The 23,517-nt window shown below is 33.7% G+C and overlaps 3 protein-coding genes across 3 annotated transcripts in view; all 3 read right to left on the bottom strand.

The window, feature by feature from the left end:
- Nucleotides 1-3,919, bottom strand: part of LOC123658738 (protein unc-13 homolog 4B) — a 50,822-nt gene extending 46,903 nt beyond the window's left edge. The window contains exon 1 of the mRNA XM_045594082.1: nucleotides 3,033-3,919. Within this exon, the coding sequence (XP_045450038.1) occupies nucleotides 3,033-3,919 (887 nt within the window). The remainder of the gene's footprint in view (nucleotides 1-3,032) is intronic.
- Nucleotides 3,920-11,036: 7,117 nt separating this feature from the next.
- LOC123658715 lies at nucleotides 11,037-13,013 on the bottom strand. Its single transcript, XM_045594062.1, is given in 4 exon segments — nucleotides 11,037-11,190; nucleotides 11,781-11,916; nucleotides 12,142-12,941; nucleotides 12,943-13,013. Coding segments are annotated over 4 exon segments (1,032 nt in total). The 3' UTR covers nucleotides 11,037-11,165.
- Nucleotides 13,014-16,635: 3,622 nt separating this feature from the next.
- LOC123658196 (ribonuclease H2 subunit A) lies at nucleotides 16,636-22,590 on the bottom strand. Its single transcript, XM_045593639.1, has 5 exons — nucleotides 22,325-22,590; nucleotides 21,886-22,115; nucleotides 20,125-20,268; nucleotides 17,717-17,864; nucleotides 16,636-16,939 (listed from the first exon to the last, which is right to left on the bottom strand). Exons 1-5 carry the CDS (start codon nucleotides 22,467-22,469, stop codon nucleotides 16,674-16,676), a joined length of 933 nt encoding a protein of 310 aa, XP_045449595.1. The 5' UTR covers nucleotides 22,470-22,590; the 3' UTR covers nucleotides 16,636-16,673.
- Between the last annotated feature and the right edge of the window lie 927 nt (nucleotides 22,591-23,517).

Here is a 23,517-nt window from a genome sequence, read left to right as displayed (position 1 = left end):
CTAGGCTGGTCACTGCCTTACTGATTTCTTCGGTGAAAATTACCTGCATATCAGTATATACCATCTTCACCACGTTGGTGGTCATCTCGTGCGTATTGTTTCACATTGTACTTAAGGAAGCGTCGTTTAGATGATGGGTTTCATCAAGCGGGCTCGGGCATATATTTAGAGTGCCACAGAGTTCGCAGCAGCCGATGATCGTTACTGGTATCAAACCTTTTAGCCACTGAAATATTCTGAAAACATGCCTCTTATCAAATCTGGTCTATCAATAGAATACTATCTCGTTCCTCATAACAGGTTTGGAGTTCTACCATGCCAACCGCCTTTGAGGCTCAAAGCTTTTGGGACTCAAAAAAACAAGGATAAATGAAAAAAGCCTCTCTGACTTAAGAATGTTGTCTGCAATTCCTGCGCTCCGATCCGTCGCTATCTTGTACTCCTACTTTGGCGTTGAAATATCCCATAACAACGTAAGAGGCCGAGTGATGTCGTGCATGACTTTCGAAATATACTTTTTCATGTTTATGACTTTCACTTTATCTTCAGTGTTGTTGTCGAGGACTTCTGGTGGGTATCATGTGGTTTTATTAATTAATATCTAACATGTACTTTTTGAGCTATCCTTAATAATGTGTATTTGACTACTTTGTCGTTGACCTACGTTGTAGTATACCTCACAAGCTTTTACTAGATGTATAGTTTGATGATTCTTGTTTTAGTCGAAAACTTATGCTTGTTTTGTAGTTTTATTTCAATTTCATCGGGATCTGATATCAAATTTTTGATTAATCTTTGATAACGCGTATTTACTTACTATTGTTTCGTCTACCTACGTAGTGCTACTGGTTTATGTAACTCGGAAGTCGGGTTTTTTAAAGTTATACTTCTTCTGGCGCGTCTTTTGCGCGTTAAGAAAAAATTGTGAGAGTAAATTTTTACGATTTACAATTTTCACACCGTCACAAAAAATCAACACTCTGAAGTTAGCTAGTCAACGAAGAAGAAGTTAGCAACGTGAAGCTAGCTAACCAATGAAGTAAGAAGTTATTCTTACGTGCGTATAAAAATTCATACACACACACACACACACATACACTTTTTTGTTTGCAAGCAATCATAGTTATTGAACTAGAATGCTGGTGCTTGTTGCGTTTTTGTTTGCTTGTATCATTTAAATTTGAGCGAGATCTGAATTCTGACAAGAAGTTTTTGAGTTAACCATAATAATAAGCGTTTGATGTCGTATTTTGTTTTTTATTTTATTTTTTACTAGCTGCTGCCCGCGACGTCGTCTGCGTGAACGCAATACAGCACCTTTTAAAATAACATTCATTTACCCGTTTCTTCTTTACATTTCCTAGCTACACAAAAATCTCATAGATGGCGCTTTAAAATTGTCTTGTCTACTTATATTTATTTAAATATGTTTATCGGCTTAGTTACTTATATTGCGTTATTTTTATAGTGTGAAGCTAGCTTATATACCATGACTATTAACATAATAACAACAACATTCAAATATACGTCGTTAGATTACACGTTGTTACAGAATGCGTTGAGGAAATAAAGGTTCACTGCTCGTTTCCGGTAGGTGGATAGCATGATAATATGTAGCCTATATGTTGACCCGACTTCTTAATAATATTCGTGCCAAATTTAAAGTAAATACATGCGGTACTTTTTGAGTTTATTTCGGGCATACATACAGACAAACAGACAAAAATTCTAAAAACTATATTTTTGGCTTCGATATCGATTGTAGATCACACTCCAAGTATTCTTTTAAAAAAATATTCAATGTACGGTTTTGACTTTCCTACCATTTTATTATATGTATAGATTTGAGATCATGGTTATTATGTACAATATAGGTAGATTTTTTTTATCAGAGGTTAAATTTTTGTTAAACCCCGCTGTTACTATTAAAATTAACCTACCCCTTTAAGGTAAGAGTAACGCTTGGCTCCGGCGCTGCGGGAAGTGCAGCCCTTCCGCCCTTGCGTGCGAAAGCAGCAACACTCTAGGGGTAGGGCAGACCAAGACCACGTTGACAGTGGGGTGCTCCGATTCGGTTTTGGGTATTTTTCGAATTTCTAAACCTATATTCTAGCACGCAATGTTACTAATTTTATTAGAATATTATGTCTGACGCGTTATTTTGTTTAAAAGTGTCGATTTGTCAGTCGTTAAAGGTCAGTTCGTATCGTATTTTGATCTTGCAGTAAAGATCGTTTTTAGGTAAATTTGTTCGAAAATAACACGTGATAGTCACAGTACGGAGCATGAGTACACTTACCGCAGCACCGGAATTAAGGTAAAGTCAGAAATAACAAAAATTTAACCTCCGTTAAAAAAATCTACCTATATTGTACATCATAGCCCTCTAAATATATTTAACATTACTAGTCAATTTGATCACAGAGTAGGTAAACATTAATGGCGATCGAACCGCTACATGATCATTTTCTAAACAAGCTCAACACGTTTTTCTTCTTCAATGCATAGCTACCTGCTATGGTTTTACCACGCGGTACAAAAAAGGCAATCAACTCTTTCATGTCTTTTTTATCTGCCTAGGTAAATAAAATACGCATTTAACTAGCTGGCTTCAGCCTATACCGTTTTATGAGCATTAACGATAGTCTAAAATTTTAGAAATAGTTATTTAAATATTTACCTTTGTTTAGGTTCATAATAACTTAAATCATGTTATCGCAATTAAAATTTCTAAATTGTAAAAATAACAATACCTTTCAATGTGCTATTGAGTCTTGGAAGTACTGTGTTATTCCGATAAAATCACTTCTTATCGCCAAATCAATTTTCATTCTAATTTAGGTATATCTCAAAGATACCTACAGTTTATAAAAAAAACATTGTGTCACTCTCATCTAACCATAACAATTTTGCATGTGTGGAAACTTTACTGATAGGTATATGTAATATTTTATTGTGATTACATACTTAAAAGTCTTTCGTACTATTTTTTCCCCTAATAAATATAAAATAAATAAAATAAAATTTCTTACCTGCTTTGATTCGACGATGGTTTCTTTCCACGCCAACGTAACAAACAATCAAATGTTCCTTTTTTAAAGGTTGGCTTAATAAACTTCAGCCGTTGCCGAAAATCTAAAGTACTTGTTGATTCTACCGACTTCTTTCTTAGAATATCTGGTTCTGAACTACCTTTTTTCATATCAAAACTAACACTGTTACAATTTGTACACTTTTCGATATCCATCACTGAAACTGAATCACCAGGCGGACACGTCTTTCTCTTCGACAAGGGAGTCGAAGTAGCAAATTTGTTTGTAACTCTAAAATCAACAACACTGTCACTAAATTCTGAAATAACAGAAATGTCTCCACTAATACTATGTAACTTATGCCTCATATTTGGAACAGGTTTTGAATTTAAAATACTATTTTCCTTAAAGTTCTTGCTCTTCATAGTGTGGTCAACATCGACAAATGCTGCAATATCCTCGCAACTCTTGGCGTTATACTTGGATACGCTATACCGCGGCCGTTCCTCACTTTTTATCGTAGGATCCGGGTTATTGTCCATACCAACAATGTTAAGAAGATTGTCTTCGCTTCTAGAAACCTTTAAATTGTTACGTAATTTTTTATGCCTCTCTGGACGCACTGGCGGCTCTTCTGGACACTTTTGTAAAATAAACCGCTGCTCGTCAACCCTCTTAATTGGTTTCGAGTACTTTGCGATAATTCTGTTTATTTCAGCGCTGTTTTTGCGTCTGTTTGTGTGACGTTTAAAGTGTAGTGGCTGTTGATAAGAATCGGCCACGCTCGTCCCCGCGACCCTAGCTGACCTCTCGCGCCATTCGGACACTTTGTTTTCAACTAGCCGCTGCAGTTCAACCGCTCGCATTATTGGACCCAATTCCGGCATTGTGTTATCGTATTCTTACTGCCTTTCTTAAAATTGAATATGCGTTGCAATGAACTTAATTCTTTTGATCGTGACCTAAGCTCAACATTGTTTTCAATTTAGACTGCATCTGTACACCATCTTGGATGAATAATCATTCCGCCTAGTCTGACAGTCACTGTAAAACAAAGAACATAAATATTACTTTTATAAACAAACAAACAATGTGCTCGTTTACGAAGATAATAAATGGAGTATTTAAATTAACGATAAGTACTTAAGAATGTAAGTAATATAATGTTTAATTGATTGTATCGCTCTTTCTAACTGTATCATTTTTATATTGTTTTCTTATGTTTACGCAAATTTCCCGTGACCATGGTTGCTGTTAAGTATCCGAAACGTCGGGAATTTAAAAAACTTAATAAACGGCGATAAAATCCGAAAAAGTTGTTCTTATCATTTTTATATAAAATAATACTAAAGCTATTTTTTTATGTTTTCTAGAATCTAAAATAATAATAATATTTATAACAGTTTAGCGAATTTGCCGACATTACTGTTCTTTCACAGGATGCACAGCCGCGATTTCTACGAGGACCAATAACCGTCCTTCCGAAAACACTTAATATACATCCGTAACAAATAATAACCTTACGTAGGTACCTACTACTTATTACGTAAACAATCATTAGTAAAACAAATAATTTTTTATACGATATTTTAAATGTACATACATATCATTGAAAGAAATCGTGTTCGTGTTTACTTTCAGAGAAAATAAGAGTAGCGTAACGCTACATGTACCTACTCTGATCTACCAAATGTGATTATTTGAATTAAAGGATATTATAAATTATACATTATACTGTAACATACTATTGTATCATAACGCCGTTGGATTGCCTAATAAAATTATAAAGATGTAAATTGCACTTTCTGGTCCTGACAAAGTTGGCACGACAAGAAAGTGCACCGCGGGAATTATCAACGCGTAGGTTTACGACCATAGTGTTGATCTAAGAATAAAAATATTTAACGACATTTATTAACAGTACCTAGAAAACACGAAATGTAACATAGCTATATGTTACATTATATATATAAATAACAGGTTACGAGACAACTCTAGGTTATTCAATATGTATCGCAAATACTTACACGTTATTGTTTATTTTCAAAAATCACTTAAGAGCTCTGACACAAACACACTTCTAAACATTCCATGAAGAGAATACGTTGCGAGCCTTGCATGATTGATAATTTGATAAGATTGATAAGCAAGAGCTAAAAGATAAACGATTTAACTTAGGAAAATATTTTTACAGAAATTCCTTTATTTTCTATGAAAAAATAATAAGACTTCACCATCTAATGACTATAAAAGTATAGTAAATCTGCATCTTAAGACCCACAAACAAAAAAGTAATACCTACTCAATTTTACTTATTTGCAAATGGAGATGTTAGGTATTCTTTGACAATATGATCAACTTTCGAAAAAAAAATTATTCTTTTCTCTATGAATACCAGAACGCGATGGTAGGTACTCTTATCAAAATGATCTAAACTGAATGTTACATAATATAGGAATCGCTTGACTGAGCATGTAGGTCTACGTGTTTCGGAACAATTTAAGGAACATCTTTTCTCGTAGTAATAGAAACTTAACGTGGCCTAGGAAATAGAGTCGACTAGGTATTATAAATATTCTTTGAATTTGAAAAATGTTAATTCTAAGGTATTTGTAAGTTTAAATATCCGACTAATTTTGGAACACTAAGCAATAAATACGCAATAACAGTTAAAGCAAATGATAATATAATAATTTCTACACACCATTCACCTTAACGTATTAAAATAAACAGTTAAACAAAAACTACGGTACGCACGATTCTTTAACTCCTTATATTATTATATCGTCTACGAAATTATATTTTATTTATATACATTTAAAATATATACAATTAAAAATATATAATTCATTACACAAAATACAACTCAAGCAAATGAAACGGTAAAAATAAAGGATCCATCAAAATGAGTAAAAAATTCACCAGTTCAAAATTTTACTGTAAATAGCAAAGAAAAATTGTATAATTTTATATGATTTGACTGTTATTAATAATTCCATAGCTAATATATCTTGTCCATATCTCTTCTAAAATATCCTTGTGACTGTAATCCATCTTAAATTAGAAAAATTAGATCTTAGCAGATTGACGTGAAGCTGACTGTCTAATTATAAAGTTGCTGAAATATTCACGCCCATTTTGAGCTTCACAACTTTGGTACTTCAAAAATATACATAAACAGATATATAATTATGTATACGTTTACATATAAAATACGACATTTAATTAAGGGTAAAAAGAAGAATAAAACTTTTTTATACATATACGAAATAAAAAAAATCTAAATACGTTTAAAGAAGTCAAATTCAAATATTTACTCACTAATCTTAATATTGTTTCCTGGCACAGTTTACGTTAAATCCAAACACTAACCCCATCACGAAGAACTGTAAAACAGGTTAACTAGCCCTTATAATTAGCTTCGAGTTAGGACTCGCGCACACTTGACACCCAATCCTTACGTAAAAGGTGCGTCAGTCCACACGTGTAGCGAGGCCACGTGCAGATTCCACAGTGAGCCATCCAACGTTCCAGGCGAGCGCTCCTGCACTTGACTCATACACTCACCCAGCCCATCCACCACAATTGCTACAATGGACCAAATAGAGCATCGTTTGTTATTCCGTTTACACACAAATCATTTTTATCACGATTATATCAATTTAATTTCATCTAGTATGAGTTGAGTATCTTCATCTTTTAACTTTTTTGACCCCTTGCTTCACATTTCGTTTTTAGTTCAGTATGAGTACTCGCCGACGAATTAGCCAAACAGTTTCATCTCTTATCCTCAATTAATTCAAAATAGTCTTATGCAATTGCAACACGTACTTAATCGCACATTATAACTACGAAAGCTTGTCTGCATCACGTCTTGGGTATGTTGACTTCGAGTGCTCGTGGGCATAAATAACTTATTTCCGAAACAATTTTGTTTTCACTAAACAACTAGACTATTTTCTTTTTTAGAGCTTAAAGTATATTGTATTGCAAACATCAAATGGATATTTTTATGTCAAAACACATTAGTAAGCATATATAAAGACTTTTAAATTGTCGTTTTTTTCATTCCTTCACTGTTCCAACTCTACTCCACTTCCGAAACGCGACAGGCAGCTAGTAGTCCATTATCTAGTTATTTGTACGAGGTACGTAGTGCGGTAGTGCGGGCGTGACAATAGTTTCCGCCAAGTTCATTGTCGTCTGTCCTATATCGAGCTAGGTACCTGCATGCGTAACCAGGAACTCGGCTTATTAAAAAAGAAAGTACTTTTCAAAAGAAAAAAATGTAAAAGTTTTGTTGTACATAACTTTGTTTTTCAAACATTTATTAAAGTACTCATACTCATTGAAAAACACTTTCCTTCAAATTTATTGACCGACTTACCGATATTCAATTAAGTAGTAATTAAACTTATATTTGAATTCCTTAACAAAGTTGATGCGTCATTCCCAGTAAATGTGGGTATATTCATCAGATTTAAAAGAACAATAACATTTAAGTACAGAAATTTTACATTTTATTCGTACTCTGATTACGGATGTGAAAGCGGTCAGTCTTTCTTTGTTATGTTTTTATCTTAACAAAACAATTCTAGCGTTTCTGGTTAACAGTAATTTCCCAAAATAGCCATATAACTAGTAATATGTTTTAATATTAACATGTAACACATTTATAATCTATACCTACTAGTGTTATAAATATAGTGACTTTGTTTACTGGACGCATTAATCTTAGGATTTAGTTGAGCGATTTAAAAGAAACTTTTTGCGTCAACAAACTTGTTTTTTGGAGATGATACACAAGTTACGTTATCGCTATTTGCCTGATAAGAACACCATCTATCCATTAAAGGAGATGCTGCTACGATCGAAAAGAAAATTAATTAATGTACATAAGAAATAGTGGGAGAATAGGTAGAAGTATATTAACACAAAAGTTCGACACAATATCAATTAAGATATATATAGAAAACGCACGTAACAACACAAAACGTGCCTAACTCATAATATTATTATGTATTTTATAATATATCTAATTTAAGAGGACGTCTCCACGCTTCAGCCTATCGCAGTCCACTGCTGGACATTGGTCTCCCCAAGTTCGCACCAAAAGATGGCGTGAACTCATGTGTTTTGCCCACAGTCACCACGCTGGCCAGGCGGGTTGGTGACCGTAGGGCTGGCTGTGTAGCACCGAAGACGCTGCTGCCCGTCTTCGGCCTGTGTATTTCAAAGCCAGCAGTTGGATGGTTATCCCGCCATCGGTCGGCTTTTTAAGTTCCAAGATGATAGTGTAACTGTATTATCCCTTACTCATCTCTTACGACACCCACGGAAAGAGAGAGGGTGGCTATAATCTTTACTGCCGTAACCACACAGCAGACAACAGCAGAAGAGGACGTCTAAAAAACTTATAATGCACAAGTATGTAAGACTTTCCCTTTTCTTTCTTTATTTTTGTCTAACTTAAGAATTCTTGCTTAAACAGCGGTAAAGAATTTTTAAAATCTCAAAATATCAGTGCTATAATCTTCCTAATGGTTAGTGCCCGGTGCAGTACCCACAACCGCTTCAATTGTCTAAATTGACTTAAATTATCCAATGGATGAACACATTTAGGTACGTTTAGAAGGCACTCAATTAAAATAAGGATAATTCTAACAATTAAAAATCTTCATATTTTCCAAGAAGTAATATATACTTCTAAAATAGACAAGACAGAAATAATTAGCACCTAGGTAGGTACTTAAAAGTTAGTAAATAACATTATGTGGAAGTGTTAAAATTTATTTACATTTAAGAGTGACATTAAGACAGTTAAATTAGTTATGACTTAGAAAAAGAACAATCCTGTCTTTCGATACCTTATTTAAGGCACCGTTTATTGCAAGCGTGTCACTAATACCCTTGAATTTTGAGAGTACAGTATGTTTTCGTCAACATCTAAATTTACATCTTGTCTAATCACAAGCCCTATTCGATCTACGTAAAAATTTTTCAATAGAAACTATTTAAAAATTGTGTTTGCTCGTAAACGAAAAAAAAACCGACTTCAATTACATCGACGAGTAGTACAACGTAGATCGACGAAAAATAGTCAAGTAACTGCGCGTTATCAAAGATTACTCAAAAAGTAGTTATCAGATCTCAATAAAATTTATATGTGACCACATGACAAACATCAGCTTTCGATTAAATTAAAAATTATTAAAATCAGTACACCCAGTAAAAAGTTATTGCGGATTTTCAAGAAGTTCCCTCGATTTCTCTGGGATCCCACCATCAGATCCTGGTTTCCTTATCATGGTACCAAACTAGAGATATCCCCTTTCCAACAAAAAAAGAATTATCGAAATCGCTCCACCCAGTCAAAAGTTCTGATGTAACATACATAAAAAAAAAATACAGTCGAATTGAGAACCTCCTCCTTTTTTGGAAGTCGGTTAAAAATAAGAAAATTTAATTGTAGTAACATTACGAACTTTAAGCCGACTTAACCTTATATAGGTGTATGGCTTTATAAATAAAGAATAAAAAAAAACATTACGAACTAAAATTCTAATTAACTTGTACAGTAGAAGAGATTGTAATAAATACAATAAAAGAACTAATCGTAAGTATTCCTTAATCTTTTTGCATACGGACTCTGGCGGCACAATGTATTTATCGCCTCATTTTCTAATTGAAAACCGTTTAAGAATTGATGTTCTCATTAGTATGCTTTAAGTGTAGCATACGGTACTGTGTGTAGCATTGTGGCTCGGACCTCTACGGCTTTAGTTTTCGATCCTGCACTTGATAAGGGGAAAGTTAAATTTCACCGAAAGAAACAAGTGAAAACAAATCCTATGAATCATTTTTATTTTGCAGTTGTTCTATAACACACTAATTCATAGATAGTTACAATGAATTACCATTGAAAAACAATATAAAAAAAACGCAATACAAAAAATTATCAAAAATGTTAATCGAATTGTTTGTTAATGTTAACAGTGAAAACAAAATGTTTCACTATAGGTACTTGCTAAATACTGTATGCATATTATAGCACATTATGAGAAATAGAAACACTAAAATATTTTCACAGGCTTTTACCCGGCACTCCCTTAACTCGATCGCATAATTTTTATGATAATTTGGCTCCTCTCCTAGATAGACAGCGATTAAAACTTTTTCGCGTTACAAGCAAAAGGACAAACTGCAGTAGGTTAAATAGATAGAATCCCACTCTTACAAATTGTTACAATAATCTGTTGAACAAAGAATATTTATTAATCATTCTTTTCTTATATCTTTTCTTATATAATATTTATTAATCGTCTTCGGTGCGACAAAGCCAGTACTGCGGTCACCAACCCGCCTGCCCAGCGTGGTGACTATGGGCAAAACACATGAGTTCACGTTATTTTTGACGTAAACTTGTGGAGGCCATGTCCAGCAGTGGACTGTATAGGCTGTAATGATGATGATGATTCTTTTCTTAAACAGTTTTATCCATCTGGATAGTTGACTCAGAATTTACTATACAATATAGGTACTTGAAAATAAAGCGGTAACAAACTGGATTTGAACACGAGCTTTCGTATAAAAGCTATTTGTTATCGTGTCACTGAGCCGTCAGACTCATCCACTAGTAAGGATGGAGAAAACAGCATAAAGCATTCTGCTTAACGTATAACAAAGAAGAAGCTATTTTGTTCATTTTTTAAATCATACATTGATATATTTGATAATCATACGTTTGATATAGGTAACCAATGAGCCAAACTTAATTAATTAGTTTTGTCCTACTTTTACCTAAAATACGTAATTACACCAGAACACGCACACAATACGTATGGTCATTATTTTTTCAGCAATCGTTCGACAGGCGAATAGCATGTTGGTTCTTATTTTAGTTACCTTTGGGTATAAAAATAGTAATATTTCTATGTCTCAATAGTAATATTTTGTGTATTCAAGACAGATAACCTTGATGTGGAGCAGTAAATAAAAAACAAATTGATACATATTTATAATTTAATTTTATTTACACTAATAAAATAAATAATTCAATAAATAATAGTGACTACACGTTATAATCTAAATACTGTAATGGCACGAAATACGCCTATCTCCTTCAGTATTTTATTAGGATTCTGTATTTCCACCGACTCTGAAAACATTAAATAATTGTATTTAAAGTACTTGACTAAATACTGAATGAATGTTTAAATAATTAACATGAATACCTAACAGTTACAAAATACTGTATAACACACTGAATACAAGGCTTTTTAATATTTTAAAACAATGTATTTATTTAAATTTCGTTACACTTTTTATATCAGAGTATAGCATCACAGAAAAACCAGTGCCTATTTACCAACATTTATTAGAAATAATAACAGGATATAATGCGAGGTTTTGTAATTAATAGCAATAAATAAAACCATATTTAAAAATTATTATTATTTTAAAGAAACTCTATCATGAAACTATTTTTTTAATTACTAGTGTATTTAATATGAAAACTAAAGTGAATATTTTATTAATAAAATTTATTATCACAAATTAATGTAAAACTTATCGCAATATAAGAAAGTAAGCAACCCAGTTGAGTCAACGCATTATATTTCATCAGGTAATGTGCGAGATTAGCCAAACAAAAGGGCATGTTCATCAGACATTATCGCATCGAATGTTGTGTTCAACGCTCTGAACCATAACATACGACTGGCAGTATTAAAACGAATTGTAACTTACCTGAAATACGGTTCGAAATCGTAGATATCGTCAATGACTCTACGCATGCGGCACGTGAACCCACAATCAGCATGCTGTCGCCCATACACGTACATAGCTCTCTCTAGCAATTGTTGCGCCGTAGTTAGCTCCACAACTAAAATAAGACTATTTATAATTAATCTTGAATACTTATTTGTATTGTTTCTTTATTGTGTTAATAATTATTTATATTTTTTAAGTTTACTAATGTATTTTATCTGCTATATAAAATTTATATTTTATTACTTTCTTGTCTGCGAAAATATATCAACTTTGGCTTCGGTAATAATTTATAGGTACTAATATATAAGTTTAATAGAAATAATTAATTGAAACTCACCATTACGATCATTAAATTTCCGTTCATCTTCATCTCCTCCTTCTTTATCTTTCTTGAAAGAAATTAACTTAGGAATAACAAGCAACATGCAAACTACGGCGATCATTGTTACAATTTTCTTAAAAATTAAGAATTTTAGCATCAATTTCGCAATCGTTAGAATATCAAGTTTCAAAGACAGCTTATCAAAGAAACTCAATCCTGGAGCTGTATAAGGGACTCCGTAAGATGGTTTAAGAGGTGGACCATACACGGGAGGAGGGGGTAAAGGTTTGTGAACTGGAGGCCCATAAACTGGCGAAGGTGGTCCATATGAATGTGAGGGTGGTCCATAACTTTGAGCAGGAGGTCCATAATTTGAAGACGGTGGTCCGTAATTCGAAGCAGGTGGTCCGTATGTATTGGGTGGAGCGTTATACGTAACATCCGATTCAAATTTCACAGGAGGTCCATAACTGCTCGGGGGTAGATAGCTGTTCGAAGAACCAGAATAACTCGAAGGGCCCGTTGAGCTAAAACTGTCGCTGCTCGAATACGATGGCGAATAATCGTATCCGGAATTGTAGCTGTCGTCACGGTTAGATATTTTTTTCTCTCCATCCTTGGCCGTTATGATCACAACACCCTCCTTCGCTTTTTCGGCGTCTATCCGAGATTTGGAGTACGCATCGAGGTAAGTGTCGGCTTTTGTTACAATTACAAGCTTAGAACTGTTAGCTGCTGGACCGACAATGGCCGTAACACACGCGAGTATAGAGAAAACCGCGAAACAGTATTGATAAAATGCCATTTCGTTATCCTTGAGCTACCGGTTCAAGGAAGTTGTCTTCATCGATCGCAGCTGACGAATGACAACCGACGTCGAGTCCCATTCAGTTTTCACTTTTGAGTTACCGTAAAAGAGCCTAAATATGATAATGGAACACAATTAAATTCTCCGAGTGACCCCAGTGTTCCGCATTGCACATGGTAAGTAGGCGGAGAGGCGCCCCGTGCATGCTAATGCTACTAACCTTCTTGGATATACATATGACTTACTGCCTTTTGACGCAAAGTAATCTTTAATAGATCGCAATTTGTTCGAGAAAGTTACATAGAGACATTATGGTGACCTTACACAATTCATTACTCTGAGCTGAACTTTGTTACTGCCTTAAGAAGTGCGCTTAATTGAAAATAGAGGCTTGTTACGTAGCTAGTGCTTGTAAGAATGAATTATAACATAGTTCTATATAATTATGCCATATGTTTAGTTTAGATTTATTTTTATCGTTCAGGTAGACGTAAAAAACGTAGCTAATCTTTTTTCCAAGTCAGATCAATTTATGCACATGAGTAAGTAAATACATACGAAGTAAAAATTATTTCAATAGGATATCGAAAAAAAAATTTTTGGAACTTTACCAAGATAACCTATTAACGTATATTATACAAACGGAAATGTCAGCGGCACATACCTATTGCATTTAAAATCTGATTTCTACTGCTCAATGCATTTTCACTTGTAAAGTTGTGAGCTAATCGATTTTGTAAGTTAAAGCATGTCTGATTTATGTCGAATTTAGACTCCATTAAGAAATTACATTATTCATTTCCAATATGTGTGTAGAAAACCTAAATATACGTTAGCTTAACATTTTCGCCAAATAATATTATACAAATATTAACACTTTAATCTGTAAAATATCACTTTTTAAACAAACTATCAAAACATTAAATAAATTTTTAACTATTATAGCAATCAAAAAGTTTGCAAAACATCAAGGATATTTTTTAACACTATAACCAGAGGCGTAGCTACCGCCGTATCAGCCGTATCAATAATACGGGGGCCCCTATTTACAGGGGGCCCCTAACGTGTTAGCTTCAGCCTGCAATATCCCACTACTGGGCACAGGCCTCTTTCCCCATGTAAGAGAAGGATCAGAACTTAATCCACCACGCTGCTCCAATGCGGGTTGGCGGATATATTCCCTACTATGAGTAACGATCGCTATCAGGTGTACATGATAACAACCAGGACTAACGTGCTCTCCGAGGCACGGTGGGGAGACCCACTCACACAATCACAGACACACAATCTTGTATCAACTTCGCCTCTGGTTGTAGGGGATGTTATTTTGGTATATGTGCCGTGTGTGCATCTTTACGCATTTGGTTGGGGGCAGTTATTTTGATGTTGCAAGCGGACACTCCATAATCTAAATATTCTAAGGGAAACCTGTTATTGGCTATACTCTATAGCATATACCTAGCTGTAAGATACATTGTTTAAAGCTGTTGGTTTTCTAAATAAATAAATAGACCCACAAAGACTGTACAAACACCCAGATCACGGCAAACACCTGTATGGCCAATACAAATGTTTGTCATGTGCGGATCGAACCCGCAACCGCCAGCGCAACAGGCACAATCTATGGCTGTGACCGTTGCGCCCTAACGTGTGTAAGCAAAAATTAAACTTAGTAAAATACTATCCACGATGTCACTTAATATCGAGCTTCCTGAAAAAAAAAACATTAAAAAAAAACTGTCATGCGTTCCTATAAAGTTTCACTTCAGAAATGACAAAAGTCAAAAAAGCAACCCCCTTTTTTCCGAGTTAAGTATGCGCCCAAAAGTTGATAACATTCTGCATCGTTTATTGCGGAATTCGGTAAATCATTATGAACAATTAATTAATCTTTTTTATAACAATCGAGGCAAACAAGCAGACGAAGCCATCTGATGTTTAACGGCAACCGTCGCCCATGGCCTTTAGAGATAAAATGTATACACTCGACGCTTGAAAACCCTCAAATTATTGCGCTCAGGAAAAACCTCATTGAGGAAGGTCATTCCACGCTTTGCATGTACGCAGGAAGAATGCACGCGAAGCTCGCATCTTGGTTGCAAACCATGCATCGAAGTGGTGTGGATACCATCAGAACGACTGGACTTCTTGACGTCGAGGGAATGCTTCTGCAACTTTGACGAACGGCATTTTGCTCGAAGCGCACATTACTTGCTTGCATCGTGGAATACTCAATGGTGCTTTCCCCTCATCTTCAAGAGCAAAAAGAGTGCAAAGAATTTTCGCTTTACCTTTCGCAAAATGTGACAGAGTGCCTTCAGGTTCGCGCAATGATGGAAGTGAAGACTGAAAGAAATTACCTTCGAAAGCTTTGGCAAGAAACCAAAATGTACGGGTTCCATTTGGAAAGCCCAATAGATCGCCAATCTTGCTAAAGTATTTGAACTTTGCCCTAGTGATTTGCTTCCTGTAAGACCTGGAGGCAGCAATGAATCTCTTCTTCAGGTTATACGCCTGTGAATCCCCTGAATCTATTATTAACCTTACAGGCTGAAGCGAAGGATCCCCCGCATCAATTACTGCAGCTTAAGCGTGATAACTTTCCAGCTTGGAGCTACAAGCTCTTTAAATTAGCTTAAAATCCAAAATTCAAAAAATTCATTCCATAAGGTAACTCATGAAATTATTGCTGATAAAATTTAATTGCCTTGCATCCAGTTTTCCAGAGATAATAACAGCTTGCTTTCAATTCTTGAACCTTTCAGTTACAACCGCAACAGCTGAAAGAAATTTTTCAAAACTAAAACTGATAAAAAAATTACCTTCGACTTAGACTTCGATGGAACAGGAACAGCTACAGCAAACGTCACTATTGTCTATTCTAGGAGGAAGCCATAACTTATAATCAATAAATATTTATTTTAATGCAAGCATTTTCGATACTTTTGTGAGAAATCTATTTTTCATTTGGGCCCCCCAACTAATTTTGATACAGGGCTCCAAGGTATGCTACGCCACTGACTATAACTTATGAAGTTACGAAAAAGCTAATATGGACTCTTATTTAGAAGAGCAACAGAATTTTTAAGACAAGCCCAAGCCTGTGCTTCGTTTCGTCCGTGGGAGGCGAAGCTAGAGTTTTCTACTAGCCGTACCTACGGTCCAAAGTTTCTGCATATTTATTGTGCACCGAACATTGAAAGATTATATTGTTGGTAAGAGATCATCTTTATCCTAACCCCAGCAGTATAGAGATATACATCTGTATATATAGAGCTATTAAGTCGTTTTAAGGATGTATTAGGTTGAATTAAAACATCTGTATATGACAAAGATTAAACGATTATTTTAAAAAAGGCGTCCTGTGAGCCCATGGATGTATGTTTTAATGAGAAAAAGAATACAATAATATGCATCTCTAACGTATATACAGGTTGCATGCTGTTCCGCACCACAGTGGCGCCAAATCTTGCTCGACTCCGCTAGCTCGCGACTATATATGGTAGGCAAAATCTGTTCAACTAGGTAAATATTTTCAATAAATTTAATGAAAATATTACTTTTTTTCGTTTACTTCAAATATAAATTTTAAAAAAATAAGTTATTAAAAAATACATTTGAACCATAATAGTAAAGTATGTAAATTATTTACACAAATTATGATAAAATCCAATTGTCTATACATCGAAATAAAAAATAACTCATATTTACAAAAACTTTATTTACTAGTTTAAAACAATTATTCAAATGCATTATTCATAGTCAAGTATCTCTCTTCAAAAAATTTATGTCTTTTTCGTTTCTTTTCATTCTTGGGTGAAAAAAATGAGCTAATTGACTGTGTTCCTGTAGCTTTATTCGTTACATTGTCAATTTCTTCAAAGTTACATTTGGCTGCTTTTTCTTGCAACATTAGCTCAGCTGTAGACCAACTAAACCTTACTAGCAACGGATATCCAAATACTCTATCAATTTGTTCTCGTATGAATTTCTTGGTCAATGGATCTATATGAGAAATCATAACATTGTTACTTAATCCTTCATAATTTGCACTACATCTAATACCTTTAAAGAAGCAATTCTTGTGTACTTTTATCATTTGAATATCAGAAACAGCTCCAACGATTTTCATGAAATTTAGTTAGACAAAAAACATGATTTACCAAAAAAATTACCTAGCAAAGCTCAGTCATCTAGGTACTATAAATAGAGTAAGTTGATAAAAACTTTTTATCTGAATCAATAATATAATAATTTACGAATATAAATAACTTAATGCACAGAAAAATATATAAAAAATGTTAAATTGTGTGATTTTATCATAACTATGTATTATAATACCCCTTCCTATGTTTTACACCTTAAATATTGTAAAATGTCTTCCGAACTTAAATGTTATATGAGTACTTAAATTGGTTAAAAAGCTCTCAAACGACAACGACGCATTGGCTCAGAGGTCATCGTACTGGCTGTTGTGCCGGCAGTCACCATTTCAATCCCTATTCAAACAAACATTTGTATGATTTGTACAGACCATACAGATTTTTAGTGTGGTCTAAGTGTAATAGCATATATGTTATATATTTTACTTTTAATTAGGCTTTGTTGGGAAACATGGTTTACTTTTTGACTTGTCTCAAAGCTAAATAAACAAGAAACTTCCAAGCAAGTTCGAAACAAAGCGTGTTACTACTACTCAAACTGTTTATAAAAAACTGTAAATAAATAAAATGTCTATAATAAAGATAGATAGATGGTCATTCAACAAGTGGAAAATTTTACCTCCAGGATATCCACTGCCAAAGTCTTTATAGTCCATTTCCAAACCTTCATGGAATTGCCACACTTTAAGAGCATGGTCTCTTGTAACCTTTGCAACAATACTGGCCGCTGACACAATCGGATAGATGGAATCAGCTTTCTTTGCAACCTTTTAATATGAAAAACTCACAAAATTATATAAATTATGTACTATCTCACACACACACACTTCAGCCTATTGCAGTCCACTGCTGGATATAGGCCTGCACAAGTTCGCGCCAAAAATGGCGTGTACTCATATGTTTTGCCCACAATCACAAAGCTGGGCAAGCGGGTTGGTGACTGTAGGGCTGGCTTTGTAGCACCGAAGACGATGCTGCCCGTCTTCGGCCTGTGTATTCCAAAGCCAGTAGTTGGATGGTTATCTCGCCATCGGTCGGCTTTATAAGTTCCAAGGTGGTAATGGAACTCTGTTATCCCTTAGTCGCCTTTTACGTCACCCACGGGAAGAGAGGGGATGGCTATATTCTTTAATGCCGTAGCCACACAGCATGTACTGTCTAGGATCTGGAACGAAATCTAGATTTATTTCTTTGTGGGTTTGTCTACCTCAGAGAAATACCTCTTTTAGAGATAAATTCACAAACATTTGTGCTAGGTCTTTTAGGTGCCCGATATAACCATGATCACGGGAAGACTGAGGTGTCAGACGTCCTAACGTTACAAAGTTATATTATTATTATTAAATAATGAAAAAAATCAGGTAGCTGTAAGTCAAGGGAAAAGTCGTCAGATGATAAGATTCAGTAGGTGATAAATGCTCCTGCGTTACACCTTCCCGGTTCATGCTGACAAACTTTCTACCGAAATACAGCCATCGGACATTAATTTTCACTCATAGTAGTAGTACGAGTATATAAACTATCAACAGGTAAATTTTTAGTTGAGAGGGAATCATTGAAAAAAAAATTTTTTCACGTTCAAGTGGCCAGCTGACATATAATCGACTACGTTTTGGTCAGCAGACATTATTTTTTCTTCAGGATATTAGGTAAACTATAATCCAACAAATTTGAAGATGGGAGGAAATAGAGATAGCTTCAGTTCACTATAATTAATTAATGAATCAAAGTGCTTTTAAAGTGTACTTGAATAAAGTCATTATAATATTAGGTCTTTACCTATGAAATTACCGTTTCTTCGTACTGGCTATTTCGAATTTCAAATTATTTTTATTTTAAAAATATAGAATTCTTTTTTTATAATTAGTCATTTGTTTAATGGTTAGCGTTTACATCGCATTTATACGTTTTCCGTCATCATGGATATGTTAAAAATTCGAGTGATTATGGAGTATGAGTTCCGTCGTGGTAGCAAAGCGGCAGAAGCGCCACGCAACATCAACGACGTTTACGGTACGAACACTATTAACGATCATACCACCCGTTTTTGGTTTGCTCGCTTTCGTTCCGAAAATTTTGACCTAAGAAATCAACCACGTGGTCGGCCGAAAATGTTGGTCGACAATGACGGCGATTGTGGAGGATGATGATTATCAAACTACAGCTGAATTAGCAGCAGCTTACGAAGTTAGCACTAAAACAATATTGGTCCATTTTCGTCAAATTGACAAAGTAAAGAAGCTCGACGAATGGGTGCCTTACGAATTGAATGAACGCCAGCGCGAAATATGCGTCGAGACGTGCCTTGCACTCCTCAACAGACACACAAACGAAGGCATATTGAATCGCATTGTTACTTATGACGAAAAATGGATTCTATTCGACAATCGCAAGCGCTCAGCTAGTTGCTCAGTTAGATCCTGGTTCAGTACCTAAATACAATGCCCTAAACGAAAAATGACCGCTAAGAAAGTGATGGTAACTGTTATCACAGCTTCTTACCAAACGGCATGAGCATTACTGCAGATGTGTACTGTAAAGAACTAAACACAACAAGGGAAGCTCGTCTCCAACCAGCTTTGGTCAATCGCTCGACTCCGCTGCTCCTGCACGAAAACGCGCGACCTCATACTGCACAGCAGACGGTCTCCAAGTTACAAGAGCTGGGGTTGGAAGTTCTCCGTCATTCACCATAGTCACCAGATCTTGCACCTACAGACTTCAATTTTTTCCAGAATTTGGATAACTTTTTGGCAGGAAAAAAGTTCAATACCCGATAGGCAGTACAAAATACCTTTGAAGAGTTTGTTGCCCCCCGTCCAGCAGTTGTCAAGAAAGGCATCAATAAGTTATACCACTACGTTGGCAAAAATGCATTGATTCCACGGGTAATTACTTTGAATAATAAAAATAAAAAATATAGAAAAAAAAGTGCATTAACCTATTTCATCAAAAATGGCAATTTCATAGGTAAAAACCTATTATTATTTATATTTAAGTAGAATATAATGCATGAAACAAACTTACAGTAATTTTTAAATTAGGAAAAATTTCACTCAGCTTAGTTTGATACTTCTCTGGTGGACCGACTGTGTCAACATAAACCTCTGTAATGTTAGCTCCAAGCTCTATGGCTTGTTTAATTAAACTTATTGCCGAGTTCATTGAAACCTAAAATACATAAAATACAATAATGTAAACAATACAAGTAGTACCAAAAAAAAAAAATTTTTAAAAACGAAAAATTAAGAAAAAATATTCTTTTTTTATAATATGTACATAATTTTTATACCAGATTATAATTATACTAGATACATTTTTTTATTCTATGTAGTGCACAGAAAGATGTACTATAAATAAAGAAATAATTTACTGCAAGAATCTACTAGTACATACATAATGAAAAATTCTTGATTAATGAGTGTTTTATCTACAGCATAGGTAAGTAAAGCATGCAGGTGCAACAAGCATCACACATTCATTATTTTAATTACTTTTAATATGTGGAACTTCAATTAATTTGTCTATCAATAGTATAAAAATTATATTAAATCCAATGCAATAATAAGAGAGAAAATAACAAATTCTATTTCATTTTTAATTAGTAAATACTTAATTTTGATAACTTCTATAATGATTAGTATGTTATGATTCATAATATGATAAATAATTAATATATTGATATTGAAAATTTAAAACCCAATAGAAAAAAAATTGTATACGATGTGAAAAGGCTACCTTACTAATTTTATTAGAAACATATCCTTAAAACCGGAAAAAATTATTGAATGGAAATAATAACACCAGAATGTTATCTACATCTTCACTATATAAAAACTTACAAAATCTATACATATAATAGAATGGTAGGAAAATCAAAACTGTACATTGAATATTTTTTTAAAAGAATACTTGGGGTGTGATCTACTATCGATACCGAAGCCAAAAATATAGTTTTTAGAATTTTTGTCTGTTTGTCTGTATGTATGTCCGGAATAAACTCAAAAAGTACTGCATGGATTTACTTCAAATTTGGCACGAATATTATTAAGAAGTCGGGTCAACATAAAGGCTACAAATTATCACGCTATCACCTACGGGGAATGAGCAGTGACCCTTTATTTCTTCAACGCATTCTGTAACAATGTGTAATCTAACGACGCATATTTGAATGTTGTTATTATGTTAATAACCATGCTATAAGCTAGCTTCATACTATATGTCCTTTAACTAATATAATAATATTCAATTAACCTTAACTAATTAATAATATAATAATATTCAGAATTTTAACATGCATATTTTATATTATCAATATATATTTTACATTTATACACATATATTAATACTATTTTGATTATTTATGTATGGATATTTGTACTTATATGTGTATTTGTATGAATTGATGAATCTATCATACACTATTTTTATTCATCCTTAAGAATATTGTGCACTTCCTATCCGTCACTACTATATCATGTCCTGTGCCCAAAGGTTATCTGGAAGAAATCGCTCTTCAGCGATAAGATCGCCTTTGTACATCTTTTTTTATAATTACTACTGTTTGTTTATATTTTGGTGTACAATAAAGTATTATATTATTATTATTATATACAAAAACATTCTATATTTAGTATCAGCACTGCACCCATTCAAAGTCGGGGCGGGTCGCTAGTTGAATTAATAAAAATACTAAAACTAGCTCACTACAAACATTACAATTTAATATGATATCAAAATGATTGAAACATTCAATGATACAAATAATAAATTGCGCAAACAAATTACCTCATTAAGGGAATGCTTTGCTCTTCTGTACATTGAATTTGATATATAATTAGGGGATATAACTTCTGCAATCCAACCGACATTATCCAATGATTCTTTTTCCGTAAGCATTTTCAATAGAATTTCATCTCGTTTTTCTTCTGTCAGTGCTTTTGAATCGGCACATTCTAAAGTTTTCAAAACATCTTTTTGACTAATGGGACAGTATGCAATACCATACACCATAGGTCCTATAAAAATATAAATTAAAAAAAAATTGAAATTAATGAAACATTTTTTTTATTACAAAATAAAGAAACAGCATGATTTTATTAGGATAACATTAAAAAGCACAAAAGAATAATTTAATTAGGTTTAAAAACTTTTTTAGCGTAATTCTAAGTTTTAATTAAGTGAAAATTTTATATTAATTAAAAAATTATCATTTCTTAAATTTCACCTAACACTGGACCACGACCGGCTTCGTCGACGCCAAGCATGCAAGGTTCAGATTTACAAATTTCAGGTACTTCAGATTTATTAACAAATTTATTATGGTTATCATTTGATTTTATATAATCGTGCATAACACCGAAAGGCTCCATTGCAAGTATTTCTTTAATATAATGTTTCTAAAATAAGTTAGCAATATCATAAGCTGTAAATTGTAAGTAAATATCACTCCAAAATGATTATAATTATATGACAAATTGACAACCATGAAGAATGCAGATGTATACTTCGTGATGACAACGTCTTTTTGACAAGTGACAACTGCGCTCCTAAAGTTGTTTCTAATAATACAGTATAATTTATTAAACATTATACATATTTACAATTCACAACTAAGAACTAATAGTTTTGGTACAAATCATGTCCGCGTGGAATTGTACCAAGAATATTGGCAGCATTTCCCCGTTGAATCGCCATGCTGATTCTTTGGGCAAACAATGCACCAGCCTTCTTGTCACCAGTGGAGGCAATAAGGCGAGGAGTTATCTTATTTAAAAAAAATTAGCACTGCTACTCCAAGGTCCAAGTGTTTCTAATTATATAATATTTGCAGCAAGCATTCTGTCAATTCTATGACCTATGTTTAACGTTTTAAGGCTACATTAAAAAACTTTATATCATTTATATTGTCCAAAGCGCTAAAGTTAGATTAGAGATAATTTGATATGATGGTTAAGTATTCTTAAATTTTCTAATTTTTCACGCAATTTTCTTAATTTTTTCTTTCCTAGGAACCTTCTCCTGACAATAAAAAACACAACAAAAAAAGAATTATCGAATTCGGTCTAGCCGTTCTCGCGTAATGACGTGAGCGCTCCGTGTTGCTCCTTGCGTGAGCGTGACCAAAGAAATAGGGATTTATTTTCACATATATAGATAAATAAATTGAAATGATTTATAGTTAAAATGATTAACTAATTATTAACAATGTGAAAGTAGCCAATGGTATTTATTTATATCTAATTAAAAATAATGATAATATTTTTGTAAATACATGTAGTCAAATAATATTGTTATAACTAAATATTGTAAAGCATAATAATTAGGTTCTTCACTTTAAAACTTAAACTTAAATTACGTCCTTTTCGTTTGTGTTTAATTTAAATAATCAGATATTATATTAAACAACCTATTTGTAAG

This window comes from Melitaea cinxia, chromosome 12 (genome assembly GCF_905220565.1).
Source record: "Melitaea cinxia chromosome 12, ilMelCinx1.1, whole genome shotgun sequence".
In the NCBI taxonomy this organism is placed as follows: Eukaryota; Metazoa; Arthropoda; class Insecta; order Lepidoptera; family Nymphalidae; genus Melitaea; species Melitaea cinxia.
The sequence above is the reverse complement of the archived record's forward strand: the minus strand, read 5'-3'. Positions and strand labels throughout refer to the sequence as shown.